The sequence below is a fragment of the Erpetoichthys calabaricus genome, chromosome 1, assembly GCF_900747795.2.
Source record: "Erpetoichthys calabaricus chromosome 1, fErpCal1.3, whole genome shotgun sequence".
NCBI classification, from domain to species: Eukaryota; Metazoa; Chordata; class Cladistia; order Polypteriformes; family Polypteridae; genus Erpetoichthys; species Erpetoichthys calabaricus.
The window spans coordinates 64161974-64179884 of record NC_041394.2 but is presented as its reverse complement, the minus strand read 5'-3'; the positions used below and the strand labels follow the sequence as shown (position 1 = coordinate 64179884).

General features: G+C 37.6%; 1 protein-coding gene across 3 annotated transcripts in view; it reads left to right on the top strand.

Moving 5' to 3' along the window:
- The window catches only part of LOC114651113 (transmembrane protein 268), a 67586-nt gene extending 49881 nt beyond the window's left edge, over positions 1 to 17705 (top strand). For all 3 annotated transcript variants that reach the window (XM_028801073.2, XM_051920484.1, XM_028801081.2), the window contains 3 exons: positions 47 to 136; positions 7415 to 7630; positions 11037 to 17705. In XM_028801073.2, the coding sequence (XP_028656906.1) occupies positions 47 to 136; positions 7415 to 7630; positions 11037 to 11189 (459 nt within the window). In that variant the 3' untranslated portion in view covers positions 11190 to 17705. The remainder of the gene's footprint in view (positions 1 to 46; positions 137 to 7414; positions 7631 to 11036) is intronic.
- Positions 17706 to 17911: the final 206 nt, after the last annotated feature.

The window sequence follows — 17911 nt, the reverse complement described above, 5'->3', positions numbered from 1 at the left end:
TAATTAATAAAAACATTAAATTCTTCCTTGATTTAAAGTTTTCAAGATTTTCTTTGTCTACTTTGACCTTGTTGACTGTCATCGAAGGTTAACTAGTCTCCTGGATGAAATGAGTTTACATGGCTCTCGACTCCAGGTATGATAGTTATTGTTTGTGCATTGCTTTACGATATGTTCTTTATTTGCACTTTACAATGTGTTGAAAAAGCACAACTGCCTCTTTTTAACAGTTTCTCATATTTTGATAGTTTTGTAGTAGATAAAAGTGACGTCTTATGTCTAGCTAGACACTTAAAAGCAAATTTCACTCTTTATACTGCACTTACAGTGTATCCAGAAAGTATTCACAGCGCATCACTTTTTCCACATTTTGTTATGTTACAGCCTTATTCCAAAATGGATTAAATTCACTTTTTTTCCTCAGAATTTTACACACAACACCTCATAATGACAACATGAAAAAAGTTTACTTGAGGTTTTTGCAAATTTATTAAAAATAAAAAAATTGAGAAAGCACATGTACATAAGTATTCACAGCCTTTGCCATGAAGCTCAAAATCGAGCTCAGGTGCATCCTGTTTCCTCTTATCATCCTTGAGATGTTTCTGCAGCTTAACTGGAGTCCACCTGTGGTAAATTCAGTTGATTGGACATAATTTGGAAAGGCACACACCTGTCTATATAAGGTCCCACAGTTGACAGTTCATGTCAGAGCACAAACCACGCATGAAGTGAAAGGAATTGTCTGTAGACCTCCGAGACAGGATTGTCTCGAGTCACAAATCTGGGGAAGGTTACAGAAAAATTTCTGCGGCTTTGAAGGTCCCAATGAGTACAGTGACCTCCATCATCCGTAAGTGGAAGAAGTTCAAAACCACCAGGAATCTTCCTAGAGCTGGCCGGCCATCTAAACTGAGCAAACAGGGGAGAAGGGCCTTAGTCAGGGAGGTGACAAAGAACCCGATGGTCACTCTGTCAGAGCTCCAGAGGTCCTCTGTGGAGAGAGGATAACCTTTCAGAAGGACAACCATCTCTGCAGCAATCCACCAATCAGGCCTGTATGGTAGAGTGGCCAGATGGAAGCCACTGCTTAGTAAAAGGCACATGGCAGCCCACCTGGAGTTTACCAAAAGGCACCTGAAGGACTCTCAGACCATGAGAAAGAAAATTCTCAGGTCTGATGAGACAAAGATTGAACTCACGTTTGGAGGAAACCAGGCACCGCTCATCACCAGGCCAATACCATCCCTACAGTGAAGCATGGTGGTGGCAGCATCATGCTGTGGGGATGTTTTTCAGCGGCAGGGACTGGGAGACTAGTCAGGATAAAGGGAAAGATGACTGCAGCAATGTACAGAGACATCCTGGATGAATACGTGCTCCAGAGCACTCTTGACCTCAGACTGGGGCGACAGTTCATCTTTCAGCAGGACAACGACCCTAAGCACACAGCCAAGATATCACAGGAGTGGCTTCAGGACAACTCTGTGAATGTCATTGAGTGGCCCAGACTTGAATCCGCTTGAACATCTCTGGAGAGGTCTTAAAATGGCTATGCACCGACGCTTCCCATCCAACCTGATGGAGCTTGAGAGGTGCTGCAAAGAGGAATGGGCGAAACTGGCCAAGGATAGGTGTGCCAAGATTGTGGCATCATATTCAAAAAGACTTGAGGCTGTAATTGCTGCCAAAGGTGCATCGACAAAGTATTGAGCAAAGGCTATGAATACTTATGTACATGTGATTTCTCAGTTTTTTTATTTTTAATAAATTTGCAAAAACCTCAAGTAAACTTTTTTCACATTGTCATTATGGGGTGTTGTGTGTAGAATTCTGAGGAAAAAAATGAATTTAATCCATTTTGGAATAAGGCTGTAACATAACAAAATGTGGAAAAAGTGATGCGCTGTGAATACTTTCCGGATGCACTGTATGTAGTTGAATCTGACCGTTTAATTCAAGGACAGATGAAATACTAAATATGTTTTCACCTCTGGAATATTTAGTGCATTATGGTATATCTTGTTGCAAGCGCATATCAAAGACAAACAGTTGTGGAATTGTATTTATTTTTGTACATAAACAGATACCAATAGAGGGGTTTAAGGAAATTTTCATCGTGCACAACATTTGCAGTTTTTGCTGCATATCCATTTGTTAAGGAGTGATGTAAACAAACTGCATATAATGTTTGTCTCAAGTATGTTCAGATTGCTCTTTTTTCTTATTATCAAGTCCATTTTTTAAATATAATATTAATATCTTCCACGTCAGCAGGTGTTTTGTTCAGAGATCATTTATGGTTAATTGACTGAGTAAAAACTTCATTATAATGTGTGTGCCTTCCTCTTGTGTAATAGCAGCTCACATTTAAAGAAATGTATTGGCTTCCTTTAGTAACTGACACTTTAAATTTAGAAAATGAGCATACACTTTACAAAATATCAGTTTTACTGTCAATAGCTCAATTAATGTGACTGATTACTTCTACTAACTTCAAGGTAAATGTCTGTTTTATTAAAATGGTAGGGTGTACAGTAATCTCTCCTCCATCGCAGGGGTTGCATTCCAGAGCCACCCGCGAAATAAGAAAATCCGCGAAGTAGAAACCATATGTTTATATGGTTATTTTTATATATTTTAAGCCCTTATAAACTCTCCCACACTATTATAAACATTTCATGCACAATTATACAGCATAAACCCTTTGTATTCTCTTAGATATTAGGTAAGATTCGTTGAAATTATGTATGTAAACACAGTTTACATACAGTAAAACCTAAATATTATTTTAAAGATATCGAGCATCTCCGATATCACATATGTTACAGCCATTACGACAGACAGGCCACCAGCAATAAATACGTACAATGCAAGAAAAATTGTATACAGTAAAATGTGTGTACAGTGACACTAAACTATGTACATGTAATAAGTACTGTACGTAAATAATTAATTATGGTTACTCACCAACAATGACACGACGACTTGTCCGATAACAATGAGTTTAATTTTACTGCACTACAAAGGATAGCGTTACAGCTCTTCTAAAGGAGCCTCTTCAGGCGACTGTGTTGCACCGCCGTTGTTCTTCTTCCATCACTCTTCAATCCAAATCCCTAAAGCAGATTCCATCCAGACTACTGCCTTATCACGTCCACTTGCAACTCGTTTTGCACCCTGGTTAAAGGACACTGCGGCCGTTGATCTTATATGCTTTTCCTCCTTTTTAAATAAAAAGAATCGTGGACTCATTGATGCTGTAATGGTGTCCTGCAGCGGTGTAGCTGTTTCCTTCCTTCAACATATCCAAAACTTTTACCTTTTCTGCAATCATTTGCATTTTCTGTTGTCGCTTGGACACGGCTCCTGCAGCAATAGCAGTAACGTGCGTTAATGATGATTGAGTGAGATTAGACTTCCTGGTTAATGCAGCACTCCGTCGCTGAGCCAATCAGCAGCACACAGGAACTTAACCGAAGGCTCTGATTGGATAGCTTCTCAGCCCTCCGCCAATAGCGTCCCTTGTTTGAATTCAAATGGGCAAATCAACTGAGGAAGCACACGTACTGTAGACTGCAGACATCCGCGAAGCAGTGAAAAATCCACGATATATATTCACATATGCTTACATTTAAAATCCGCGATGGAGTGAAGCCGCGAAAGACGAAGCGCGATATAGCGAGGGATCACTGTATTTACATTTTATGACAGCATCAGCTACTGGTGTTTTAAATTTGAGCATATTTATCGTCCATATGAGTGAGAAGTATGACTGTGGTAATGTATTCATCTTCATTATGCACTTATTAACATTCATCTATAACTGTGGTATATTTCCAGGCTATTTCTGTATTGCAAATTACATAGTGTTGTATTGCATTTTTAAGTAGACACCTTTGTTTCTTCTTCATCACATTACAGTCTTGCACTGAGATAATTAATTTTGTGCATATTTTTACTATATGTAAGTAAATGTGCACACACATCATTCATTTTGAAGCTTTTATTTGTTTAAAACTGCGTGTAGCAAGCCATGGGAAACCATAGATATTTTGCTGAGTAATAAAAAACAACATAAAGTTTTTTTTACTGTATTTAATATAATGTTTTTATTGTATATTTTTAAATCTAATAATATGTCTAATAAAAGTATATACTGTATACTGTAAAACATATATTAAAAATGCTAAATAGTAATACACTAAATTTCATATTTGTAGCTCAAATGAGAACTGGCATAAGACAAGCTTAGCCTTTTACATCCCCTCAAGTACAGTGATAAAGAAGTGATTTTTTGGCCTGCCTGGATACTTCAAACCCTGAACACCTTACAATCAAACTATCCCTTTTGTAATCCACTTATACAGTGGTTTGGATATGATGGTTGATTAAAATTAACTTTTACTTTCAGTGTTTAACAGTCTAGATTGAAAACAATTTCATTTATTTAAATAGGAACCAGTGAATGTGAAGCTTGATGCAAATTACATAATAGAGAATAATTTTTATAATTATTAACAGTATAATTCCCACTTCCAACCATTTTTCCATAAATAATTTATGTAATTTGCCTTTTCACCAAATGTAAAATTTACTTGTAAACAGTTGTGTAGCTTTGCCTTGCAATGATATTTGCTATAAAAATGTGCTGTATAAATAAAGAAACGTGAGCTCACTTCCCCTTTAAGAAAAGGTGCTATCAGTAAGGCTACCCCTACAGCTACCTGACCTGCCAGCAAGCTATTTTTTAATGTCATGGCACAGACAGGTACTTGATGTCACAGTGACCCCAAGAGAGTTTAGTGCCTTTTGATGGGACTGTCTGAAGAGCAATGGAAGCCATATTTTATTAGAAAGTGTACTAAAGCGAAAATATGCTAGTTTGTTACATTTGTTACTATTGTACATGATGTTTATGACATTGGCATTTAAATTAAAGATTTAAGACACTTCATCATTGCAGAAAAAGGTAAACATAATGACATAATTGGCCAAAAAGTTGTATAACAGCCTCCCAGCATTTTGAACACCTGTGCTTTCCAGACTTGGGTACCTATCTTCTGTGGGTAGGGAAGCAAAAATGTTCTCACCACAACCTGGAGTTGAACCACCTGAAGTTAAAAATGACCAACATGTTTAGTCCAACTCAGGAGTCTAGCAGTAAATCAAAGTTGTTGTAGGTAAATTAATGCTTTTTGAAGGAACACTATTAAACCTCAAAATTATAGTAATACAGATGAGAATTAGTAAAGATGTAATAAGGAATGGAAGGACTGGCAATGATAAATAAAGTAAAAATTAAATTTTGACTGGAGTATACATGCAGTCCTTCAAGGAGGTGTCTGCCACAGGGCAGAAAAATCACCAGACTGGGTGCCAGTCCATACTCGGACTCAATTTGAGCCGATATAAAACTGACAAATAACCTAAAATGCATGACAATGGGATTAGGGAGGAACACCTGTACAGATACATAGAGAACATGGAAATTGAGGGCATAATTTTTAGTCAAATTTTTGGGTAAATGCCTGTTATAACATTAAGGTTTCATAAGGGTAATGATAGGATGGCCTAACAAAATCTAATATTCAAAAAGGTGGCATGATCTGCGCTTTAAATCCTTCAGTTTATTGGTCTATCTGTTGCATTTGCATTCATCAAGGCATAACATCATCAGTAAGGCAGGCGATGTGCTTATAAATGGCAACAGAGATTGATCTTCAAGTTTTTCCCTGATTTACATTTGACTTTTGGCTATGTTTGGCAATATAGGAGTGGACTACTATAGGATGAAACTTAGTCTTGATAGCATCAAGTATTAGCCAAATGTGACATTCCCATAGCCTTGATAAGCTGTGTTCGCTGAAAAGCTTAATAAATAAGCAGGAGTGAACACAGATTACAAGAATGCTTTGTTTTTTAATTACTTTATATTGTAATTAGATCATCATCTCATGTTCCCCTAAAATCTTTGCTCATTTGTGACCTCAGGTGCATGAGCATTGGCATGGTTTCACATATTATGTTGCAGTAGGCACTAATGGGGACACGCAAATCAAAGAAGTCTTGGGTAATTGCAGGATCTTATTTAGAGATATGGCATTTGATCTTGGTCTACTGGAGTGAGTTTCACCCTAGTTTATATCTTAGTCCGTCTGAACATCCTTTAAATGAGGCTGATTGCATCTTGCTTTTAATAAAGTGCCTGCAGCCCAAACTTGATGACTGTCTATTCCATAGCAGATAGTGTCTTATCTTTTTTGTTTTTATCCTGAGGAACACAACCCCAATATGTACACTAAGAATGAATGATAACAATGTATATTATGAGATATCCAACATAAATATCATCAGGGTGAAACTGTGGATGTGATGATACTCACACATTTCAGGCTAAAGCAAGGGATAATGATAAATGGTTTGATTGACTATTACAGTTCTCCAGCAATGTCATTTACAGTGTCCTTTAAAATGGAACATTTCCAACATGTGTGAAGTGATCGATTCATCCATCTATTACCACAACCACTTAATCCTATTTACAGTTGTATGGGGTAGGGCATATCCAGGTAGCACTGGGCACAAATCATAAATCAGCCCTTTGAAACACTGCTGCCCTACCACCAGCTTTGATGAATTTGGTACCTACATTATTTGGTCCTGACCCTTTTGCCGTGTTAGTTGTTTAATGTAATTCTTATCTGATTGCATAAGTATGTTTTAGGTTTCCCAGACAACAGAATCAGGTCTGCTAGCACTTTGTCTTTGCTTGTATGCTTGGTGCACTTTAGAATGAAGAATTTTACAACCTTTCCTGTGGCGGTAGAATTCTACTTCAGCTGCACTAGCTGCTATGTACATGTTGAACTGCAATATACAGTATTTTCTAGAGTATGAAACATATTTTACCAAGTCTCTTGTCATTAGTGAACTGATTTCTGCAGAATTTATTTTATTTATTATTTTTATTAAGGAGGTACATGTTATTATGGAGTTCTTAGAAAAGTCAACTTCTGTTACTTATTGTATATTCAGTATATAAGTATACTTTATCTGTGTTTTTAAACTTAAAATAAATTGGGGGGGGGGGTGTTATGTGGGGCTATAGGCTAAAAGTATAGAATATTTTATAACCTTGTTTCTTTGTAAAAACTGAAAGCAACATGAACTACAGCAAATGACAAAATTCACATTAAAACTAAATAAAAAAGCATGTAGCTTTTTTCTGGTAAATAAGACTGAAGAACTATTGTACATGTTTTATACTATACTTTACGAACGCTTCATAAACCTTACCTTTTCTTATTCTGCCAAGAAACCAAAGGTCATGAATATTAGTCATCAAATGTGAGGTGATTTTCTACACTCTGCTATTCTGATTGCATTTTTTTATGTTCACTGATGTTCTCAGTCAAAACTACAGAAAAATCTCTCACATCTAAATCTGGTTACAAAAGTCTCCACCAATGAGTCCAAGCGGTCAGAGACTGAAGAATCAGAAGATACTCCTCTGCTTTTCAGTGATGGTAACGAAGCTGGCACTTCTTCCACAACTGTCCAGAACACCAAGAAGAAGGTGCCGCAGTTCACAGTAGTCAAGAGCATTGTGCCTACAGGGTCTGCTGAGGTATGTAAGAGACAGTAGTGAAGACACTTTTATTTACTTTAGTGATTGTTGCTGACTACTGCCGTACTGCTCTGCTTCATGTCCTCTGTTTGCTTTTTTTACCCAGAATCTTTTGGCTTTATTTTACCATTGCATATGTCATCACTTTAATTCATCTCTTTTCAAGCACTTTGTTATTGTCCCACCTAGCTGTTTCCCCCTCATTTTTATAATATTTTGTCTTGCGGTCTTTGCTGTTAATTATTATATTAGTTTGCCATTTGTTTTTGACACCTTTATTCTTGCATGTCATGTTAGATTTACTTTATTATGGAATGTACAATAAACTATTTTATCTACTGTCTCTTTAATCTTTGGCGACAGCCTACTGCCATTTTGGTCTACAGTAATCCCTCCTCCATCGCGGGGGTTGCGTTCCAGAGCCACCCGCGAAATAAGAAAATCCGCGAAGTAGAAACCATATGTTTATATGGTTATTTTTATATTGTCATGCTTGGGTCACAGATTTGCGCAGAAACACAGGAGGTTATAGAGAGACAGGAACGTTATTCAAACACTGCAAACAAACATTTGTCTCTTTTTCAAAAGTTTAAACTGTGCTCCATGACAAGACAGAGATGACAGTTCAGTCTCACAATTAAAAGAATGCAAACATATCTTCCTCTTCAAAGGAGTGCGCATCAGGAGCACAGGCTGTCAGAAACAGAGAGGAAAGCAAACAAATCAAGTAAGCGAAGCACCACCGGCACAAAGCTGTTGAAGGCGGCAGCTCACACCCCCTCCGTCAGGAGCAGGGAGAGAGAGAGAGAGAGAGAGAGAGAGACAGAGAAAAATAAAACAGTGAAAAATCAATACGTGCCCTTTGAGCTTTTAAGTATGTGAAGCACCGTGCAGCATGTCACTTCACGAAGCAGCTGCACACAGAAGGTAGCAACGTGAAGATAATCTTTCAGCATTTTTAGACGAGCGTCCGTATCATCTAGGTGTGCGAACAGCCCCCCTGCTCACACCCCCTATGTCAGGATCAGAGAAAGTCAGCGCAAGAGAGACAGAGAAAAGTAAGTTGGGTAGCTTCTCAGCCATCTGCCAATAGCGTCCCTTGTATGAAATCAACTGGGCAAACCAACTGAGGAAGCATGTACCAGAAATTAAAAGACCCATTGTCCTCAGAAATCCGCGAACCAGCAAAAAATCCGCGATATATATTTAAATATGCTTACATATAAAATCCGCGATAGAGTGAAGCCGCGAAAGGTGAAGTGCGATATAGCGAGGGATCACTGTATTTCCCTGTGGTCGTTTCTCAATAATACATGGCCCTTTGCTTTACATTTTAGTTTTATGAAACTGTGGTACTTAGGCAGACTGCATACAAAAGTCAAAATGTTAATGAGGCTCTCGCAGAATTGCCTGCCTGCAAAACCTGTCTGGACAATAAGATTTTTTTTTTTTGTAATTTTAAATATTTTGCTCTAGGCAAAATTTTATTGCCTGTTTAATTACAGACAGCATAATTTTTCAGGAGGCTGAGATCAAGCATCTCTATGCAATGCTATTAGTGCTACAACACATGAGGATTTGCATAGCATACACAAAAACAGAAGCATTGTGACAGATGTACTCAGATTTACCAGCTAACTGAAATTGGAATAAAATAAAAATTGTTATTTTTGTAAGATTTATTATTTTTGGTGGACACCAAAAAGATTACTTTCATGTCTTCATGCCTGCCATTAGTACATTGTTTAATGTGTTATTTTGTTCTTTTTCTGTGCTCTGTTTTTCTTAGCATATCACTGGCTAGCCTTGTTTTCTTTGTTCTTGCCTATTAAGTCCACTTCACACCTTGCGCCTCCTAGTGTTAGGATATTACCGGTATATGGTTCACTGAGACTGAATTATATTAAGCTAGTATGAAAATGTATGAATTTCTTTTCCCTTCCTGTGCTTAGATTAACACAGCTTGCTGTATGCCCTGTGTATTTCTGACACACCCTTACTTGGCCCATTCGATTTAGAACATGTTATGAATTAGTGAGTCACTCAGTTTTTGAATACCTTAGGTGTTTTATTAGAATCAGGGTTAGGATTACAGGTACATTTTGTATAGACTGATTAAGCATAATCACAATTCACAACGCCAACATGGTGACACAGTGGCACTGCTGATGCCTCACAATAAGGAGACCAGGGTTCACGTCCCGGGTTCTCCCTGTGTGGAGTTTGCGAGTTCTCCCCGTGTCTGTGTGGGTTTCCTTTCACAGTCCAAAGATATGCAGGTTAGGTGAATTGGCAATTCTAAATTTGCCCTTGTGTGTGCTTGGTGGATTTGTGTGTTTGCCCTGCGATGGACTGGCACCCTGTCGAGGGTTTGTTCCTGCCTTTGCATCCAATGCTAGTTGGGATAGGCTCCAACAAACCCCTGCGACCCTGTTCAGGACTAAGTGGGTTGGAAGATGACCATTCACACGTTCACAATAGTATTCATCAGTATAATGAACCATTTTACCTTATTGCATAGAAGTTTCTTATTATTCCTTCAGTTTTAACCAAGCTACCATACCTGTTCCACTGAGGCTGCTTCTCCATTCTTGCTGTTTATACACAAGACTGATAGCTCCAGTAGGTTTCATAATTTAAATATCGGCTACTACTAAAGAAACTAACTTTGAGAGCTAATTAACCCCATCTTCACTCTTTAGTTTTCAGTTTAAGTGTTACTGTTCATCTCTACTGTTAAGGTCCTGAATATCTTGTCAAATCCAAATATGTGTCCTGCATAATTGCAAACTGCTATTTCTCAAAAAGAAAACATACAGACAAACATACATGCATTGTCTGGGCACATAGTTTAAAATAAGAAATACCTGGCTGCTCTTTTTGTGCCTTTGTGATATTGTATAAAAACACAGCAGTACCCAAGCACTGCTTCTTTTCCATTCACTATAGCCTTTTGGCTGTATTTCCTTAGCCACCTTTCAGCCCTCATCTCTAAACTTCTGTCTGTCTGCCCCTTTGTAACAAGTAGCCTTTTTTTGGACATCATGTTTTCAGTGTTAGTAGTAAAGTCCAGATGTTGTCATGTAGCATTGCCTTCTTGTAAACTCAATCATTACCACACCAATCCTACCTTTTTTAAAGTGTCCTAAACCTTGGAATTAACTCAGACCTTTGTCTCCTTGTATGGTTAACAGAATGCTCCCTACTATGTTGGTCCCACATATTCCTTTAGAGGAGGAGGTATTGAACTGGAGCTAATTAAGATATCACCATAATTTAATGTTCCCTGACTAAAGGCTAGTATCTTCCAAGGGACACCAAATTAACATTTTCACTCTGTGTATTTCCTGTCTATTTTGAATTGCATATGCAATGTATATAATACATGTGCATGTGTCTTTTACAGGAAATTGCTCATCAGCTGCTTGTCACCTTCAGTGCTGTTTATGTGAAACTCCTTGTGACTCTCCGACTTCCTGTGCCTCAGCACACTTTGCACACACAGAGAGCTGGGACAGCATGCATCTGCCAGTACATCGAGAGCTGTGTGCTACGTTAGGATATCATCAGAAGAGACAGGTGGAAAATAATTTTCAATCAGATGGGCCACAGTGAGAGTAAATGATGTCTATAATGGGATTTCACGGTCATCTTCTTTTGAAACCCTGGAAGATGGGCAGATGTGTTAATTATCTTGCCATTCTCTGACTCCTGCATCAGATGGAGAGTGCTGTGGAGCTATTATGAATGAATTCTTCTAGAAAACATAATTACTTCTACAGTCAGCAGTGCCATTTACATAACTATATGTATAAAGTTTGTAGCTAAGTATCATTATTCCAAGAACACCTCTTTTTCTACAGATAAAAATGTACTAAATGTACTGAACAAATGAAATGAGTTATGGGACCCAAAGCACTAAATCTAGAAGCGCCTAATGCTAATGCAGGAGCATCATTAGTTTACCTACTGTTTCTTCTGCTGGCCTCAGAGGAATAGCAATATAGCTTTTGATAAAGGAGTAGTGTGTCATTGTAGTAGTGGGGCAAGGCTGTGATTTCTAAAGAGTCTTTCTTTTAGGCCCAGCCTGGATAAAAAGGTATGAATTTTGGACTGGCTGGCATTAAAATAAAAAAGATCAAGCTGATCACCTTTAAAAGTAAATTCTACATCGGACGACATTAGGCACGGTCCCAGAACACTGGCATAGATGTTAGCAAGAAAAGTGGTTGGGCAAATATACTTTAATGACAGCAGTCCTTAGGAAACTCAGAGTCTGACAATGCATAGCTGTCATCATCTTTAATTGCTTATGTTAGAACTTCACATGTACTTGCATACTGCCTAGAAGTTAAAAGAAAATAGAAATTAACCTTCATCAGCATATCGCAAGGTTACAGAACAAAATGGCAAGAGGAGATTTCACTAGAAGTGTTTTTTAATTGCCATCATATTTCTTCCCTGTGGCAATTTTTCATTGATGAGGTTATGGAAAAGAAAAGTCATCTCCTTGACCTTTTATGTGATTCAGTAAAAAATCACTCCATATACCCTGCAGAGCCTCATTTGTCACTTTTTCATTTTACTGGTAAAACAAATTTACACTATTTTTCAATAGGTTCACACTATATTCCAGTTTTAGCTTATGAACAATCAAAAACATAAACTTCAAAGTACTAACAATAATAATAGATTTTTGGAAGAGTGCTTTCTTTTATTGAAGTTCTATTTCATTGATTTATGGTGTTTTTTTGCACTGGGCATCCATATCCTTTAAGAAGTGGAACAGCAGATGTTGTCCACACATTGACCCACATACACCCACTTCACTGCGTGGCCTTTCAAATGTTTTATAGAGAGGGAGTGCAGCATTCTCTTCATTCTGATGGTTTTTCCAATAAATGAACCCATGAAAAACTGCATTGTAGCTTTTTGTGTTTATAACTGTTTCAATTTGAATGTCAAGCATGGTGTCTGAAGCCTCATTTAAAGGACACAGTCTGTTATCTTACTAACAGAATGGCAGTGTTTTTCAGCAGATAACCCTGACAAATTCTTCCCGTCTTCAATTAATTCTGCTCTTCATTTATAATTAGCTGTTATCCTAGATGTATCCTGATGCACAACTAATTTGTATCTGTAACACTTTCTGCTCCCACAGATGGCCTTGTTTTTGCTTTTAGGGGAATTTCTGTTCCCCTTTAAATATTCCACAAAATGAAATTATTAGAATGGAGTGAATGATTCCAGTAAAGATCTCTAGTATAAGAAATACACTAAAAAATCCTTAAATGAACTCCAGAAGGATGCTGCAAAACACATTAAATAACGTGATAAAGAAATCCAACCACAGCATCCAGATGGTGCAAAAACTGTCACTGTATCTGCTAGGTCGTAAGAATGTGTGCTACTTTATTCTTGTTCAGACTCCAGTTTGTGATTTTTGTTCCATTCCTTGCTAGACTAGGCAGGCAAGATTTGGGCGTGCCTACTTTTTGTTAATTAACAATATCCTTGGTTTCTTGGAAGGTTCCAGAAATACGTATTTTGTTAATTTCTTTTCTGCTAAAATATTTTTAAACAGTACATAGATAAAATGTATGATCTGTTTGACTTAAATTTTTCCTGAACTGAAACTTTCATGAGGAAAGCGATTTGATGAGGTAATATCATGCAGAAGACAATGAGCAAGTCCCAGAGCACACTCACAGAAACACCCTCATACTGGAACAATTTAGAAATGCTAGCTAACAATAAAGCACATGTCTAAGAAAACATGCATGCAGTGGTCTGACAAAGCCTAAGTCATTTTAGACAATGCAATGAACCACTGCATTAACACAACACCCATGTTCACTTTTTACTTTGTTCATTTCTCCGTAAGTCGAGTAAGAGTGCAGCAGACTGGTAAAATGGAAAATAAACACTAAATTGTAGACCATCACAGTACTAGTAGATTAGGCATATTGAGTAAGGTAAAAGTCAGGTGATGGTGAAGGAAAGAAAATCTGTAGTTTTCTATATATTTTGGACAAATATTCACAATTTTCATGAAATATGACACACTTGGTCATCATTGATTTCCATTCCTTCCATACTGTGAGAGACAGACACTGATGTAACAGTAGCTGATCATCTTTATTGACTGGAGGAATGCAGAATTAATAATTTGATCTTGTTGTGATTTCTTTGAAAGATGAAGGTCTTTTTTTGTAGAACATACCTCTTTCATAATCTTTTTTATTGAGGTTTCAAAGAGTATATTACATATCTCTTTATTTTTAGTTACTCAGTTTACATGGCAGTCAACCTCCCCCCTTCCTAAAAACTGTCAGTCTGAAGACAGCACTAAAATGAAAGTCCAAAGCCGTATTTGAACAGAATTAGATTTACAGCAGGAGGGGCATACCGTGAAGTCCGACCCACATTAGCAACCCTTGCTTGTAGCAACAATATGTCCGTTTGCACCTCCCCCGGGGATGCCTTCTGCTTTTCTATATTTTATTTGTCAGCGTACCTTCAGAACTTAGAGGGGATAGCCCACCACTTTGTCATTCAGCACACACAACAAGGAGTACCAGCAGTTCTTTTGTTTACCCCTGGATAAAATACTTGTTAGTGGAGGACCTCTGTAATTTCAATATCATCTGTATCGCTCCAGTGATGGGATTTTTCTGAAATGTTGATTTGAGCAAAGATAGTTTAACCTGAGGTTATTTTTATAAACTTAATTTATAGAAGGTAAAAGGCTCAATAATCTTTACTGAGATGTGAAGGCTCAGTCCGTAAAAAGTTACTGACATTAAGTGGCTCAGACAAAACTAAAATTACAGTAGTCTTCCAGTGGTAATTACTTTCCCCACCTCCTGGTGTAAAACTAATTCAGTCTGAATGGGACTTAAGACTTCCAAAGAGGTACTCAAAAGGAGGAGTAAAGCCTGACACGTTTCTGCAGGTTTTTTTTCTTGTCAGGAAGTACAGTCATTCTTTAAAAGGGAACTTCTGTATTCTGTTTTTTTCTCACTGTTAGTATGCTGCTGACATGACCTCAGAGATTTGGTTTGTGAAGTGACGCTGTTTTTAGTAATTTTATAAATAAAAAAAAAAAGGCCTCTCTTCTGGTCTGTGCTCAGCAAAGCACCACAAAATGAGGATATTAAAATAAATATGTGAAGGAGAATATAATTATGGTGACAATCTCAGAAACTAAGTGTTTGAATAAGCATATACTGTGTATAATTATGAAAACTGTCTGATTAGGATTTGTACATTACCATTTTTTGTTGACTAGTCCATAAAATATCATTTCATTCTACTTGTCTTCTTTTCAGCACCTCATTCTCTAAAGCCCCTTTACCTACTTGACTCCACTAACGACTGGTTTCCTTTGATGAAGGATATAATATGAGCATTGTATGCCCCCACACAACAAAAACTCTATCCACCCACTTCATACTCTGCTTTTCCTGGTCAGTTAAAAGAGTACAATTATTGTGACTCCATGGACTGAACTGCATGTCCTAATTATGGAGTATTTGAATTATTACCCCAGTCCTGCATATTGGCATATTGATAGTAATATTTTGAATTAGATACCAGAAGGAAGGGTTGTCTTTCATTGCTTTTCTTAATGATTTATTTCCTTCGGTTCTCATTTGTAGCAAAATGTAGAGTGGGCAAGCCGGCACATTGACTGGACTGACAGAGTGCTACTATTTATAGCTGGCCCACTTCCTTCACATTTAATGCTGGCATCAGGAGGTTTGTGTTGCCAGAAGGAAGGCCTGTGTTATAAAACAACTATTGCAACTGTGCTGCACTGGCAGAGGAGGAGCATGTTAACCTGTCTCTGTGCCACAGACCTATTCAATTACTGTATGAAACTTATTCATACAGCTAATTTGTGTGCTGTAAGGAGAGTGGAGCCCTCTGTTTTTGCCCTGAGCATAGTATCTATGATGAATGTGGTGCACTTTATTTTGTTTTCAAGCTGTGCTGATTTAAGAATTTAAAATGTTCAGTAGATACCTGAGATATCTGCAGATCAGCAAACTAGGCTTCTTTGATTATCTGATGTAGCTCAGCTAACTGTTTCTAGCTTGTGGTGAAACCAAAATTGGAAGTGATGTGATGAGTGAAATGAATAATTGCAGCATTAGAAGAGCCACTCATATGCCCCCACGGTGTTCCATTATGGACTCTGAGGGTCCCTTCCCCCAACAGACTGACACATTCATCCACTGCATTGCAGTGTGTTATACTGTATGTAGTACTAAATGAGGAAGAAGCTTTGCTGTCATATTTTAAATGTTACCAAAAAGTGCACAACAATTTGAACAATAGCAAAATTTGGCATGGGGGCTACCATTGCTCTGTGGCAGTAAAGGCTAGTCTTCTGTTCTTAGTCTTTGAACTGACTATATAAATGTAAACTGTTAGTGATTTCCTTGCCCCCTTGTATTACTTGTGGTAAGTGCAATGGAATGAGGGAACAGAGACTTAAACTGGGTTAGGATTGTAGATCCTTTTGTGCTCTTATAATTCAGAACATTACAGTAAAGCTATCATTAGACTGAAACAATTCATGAACCTTTGTAACTTGTAACCCTTGACTGTCATTCTTTGTACTTTAATAATTGTTGCCACTTGTAATTTATCTCATTGATTAGTGCTCAAATATTTATATATGTTGCGCAGACATTTGAGGCGTCTCCAGAGTTTACCAGTTCTTGTTTACCTTTTAGGCATGAAGAACACTTACAATCGCAAACGTACAACAATATACCGTTTGGTCTCCTGTATCTTGGGGGCAAGAGCTGTGTTACGCATACATGTCGTTAATTTGAGCCCATTAAATGTTGGAGTGAGACACTGTCAATGGTGTGTCTTGTCTCCGCTATTGTTCATCATTTTCTTTGACAGGATATGAAATTGCAACCAAGGTTTGGAGAACATTGAATTTGGTTTACCTCTGCTGTATTCAGATGATGGTGTCTGGCCTCTTCTGTGCACATTGAAGGTGGTTGCAACTAAGTATGATGAAAAGTAGCACCTCCAAAGCTGAATCTACAATTCACCTTTCAGAATATGTTCTCTTTCCCCCGTCAGGTAAGGAGTGAGCAGCTTTCACACTTGGCTTTCACACTTGGGATCTTGTTCACAAGTCAAATTAGAGATGATGACCAGATTGACATTTTACTGACATGTAAAATTGACATTTAACTGGGAGGGAAGTCCTTGGATGAAGGTTTTTGATTTACTGGTTAGTCTGCATCCCCGTTTTGACTCTTGGCTTTAGGTATTGACCAAATGAGACAGTGAGAACAAGCAATGAAAGTGAGGTTGTTTTATAATGATGCTGTACTCACTATGATTGTTACCTCAGAGTAGAGTATCAAAAGGAGCCAGTTGAGGTTGTCATGTGACTAGATAGATAGAATGGCCTCAGCATCTGCAAAGTTCTATCTGTCTGTCTATCTGCCATAGTCATATCTGACCAGTAAATGGAAGAGACTTGATTTTCTTTTCTCTTATAGAGACATTTCTTGATAATAATGGCAATCTCAAACTCAAACTTTTCCCCAAAATTTACATTTATTTGTGTTTCTGGGGTTAATAAAGGTGGCTGTCTGTACTGGAGCACTTTATGCTGTAAGAAAATTTCTCTGTATTTTTCTACATTTGAATTTCCTTCAGCGAATCTCAGGGTCGATCAAACTGTTCTAATGCTTGATATTTGTTGTCCACCTAGGCATTGCTTTGATGAATGCGAGAATATGATTTGTAAAATGTTCATCGCTTTTGACTATGTTTTAATTACTGGTGATATTATTTTTCATATATATGTGCTCTCTATCCCTGTAGTTTTTCAGGCTTCAGACCTACTTTGATTTTACGCTGTACGTTTCTAGCCCAGTACACAAACACAGCCAGACCTTGGATCTTATTTTATTATTTATGACAAATGTTATTCTTTGGAACTTTTTCTTTGTCTTTGTTATGCTGTTTCATGTAAAACACTGTAAAAAGCTTTGTATAAATAAAGTTTTTATTATTGTTATTATCTCTCTAAAAATGCTAAGGGTTGAGTCTTGTCTGCCATACTATTACTTGTGAACCACTGGGGCTTATGGTAAAAAGCTTATGGTATGACACATGGTGGTGAAACAAAAAATGTGGCTACCAACGACCTCTGCAAAGTTATCGGGGTTCATGTTTTTCCTATGGCAAACTGCATAGGGAAACTGATCGAGAAGGTGATATGCAAAAAGAAATAGAAGA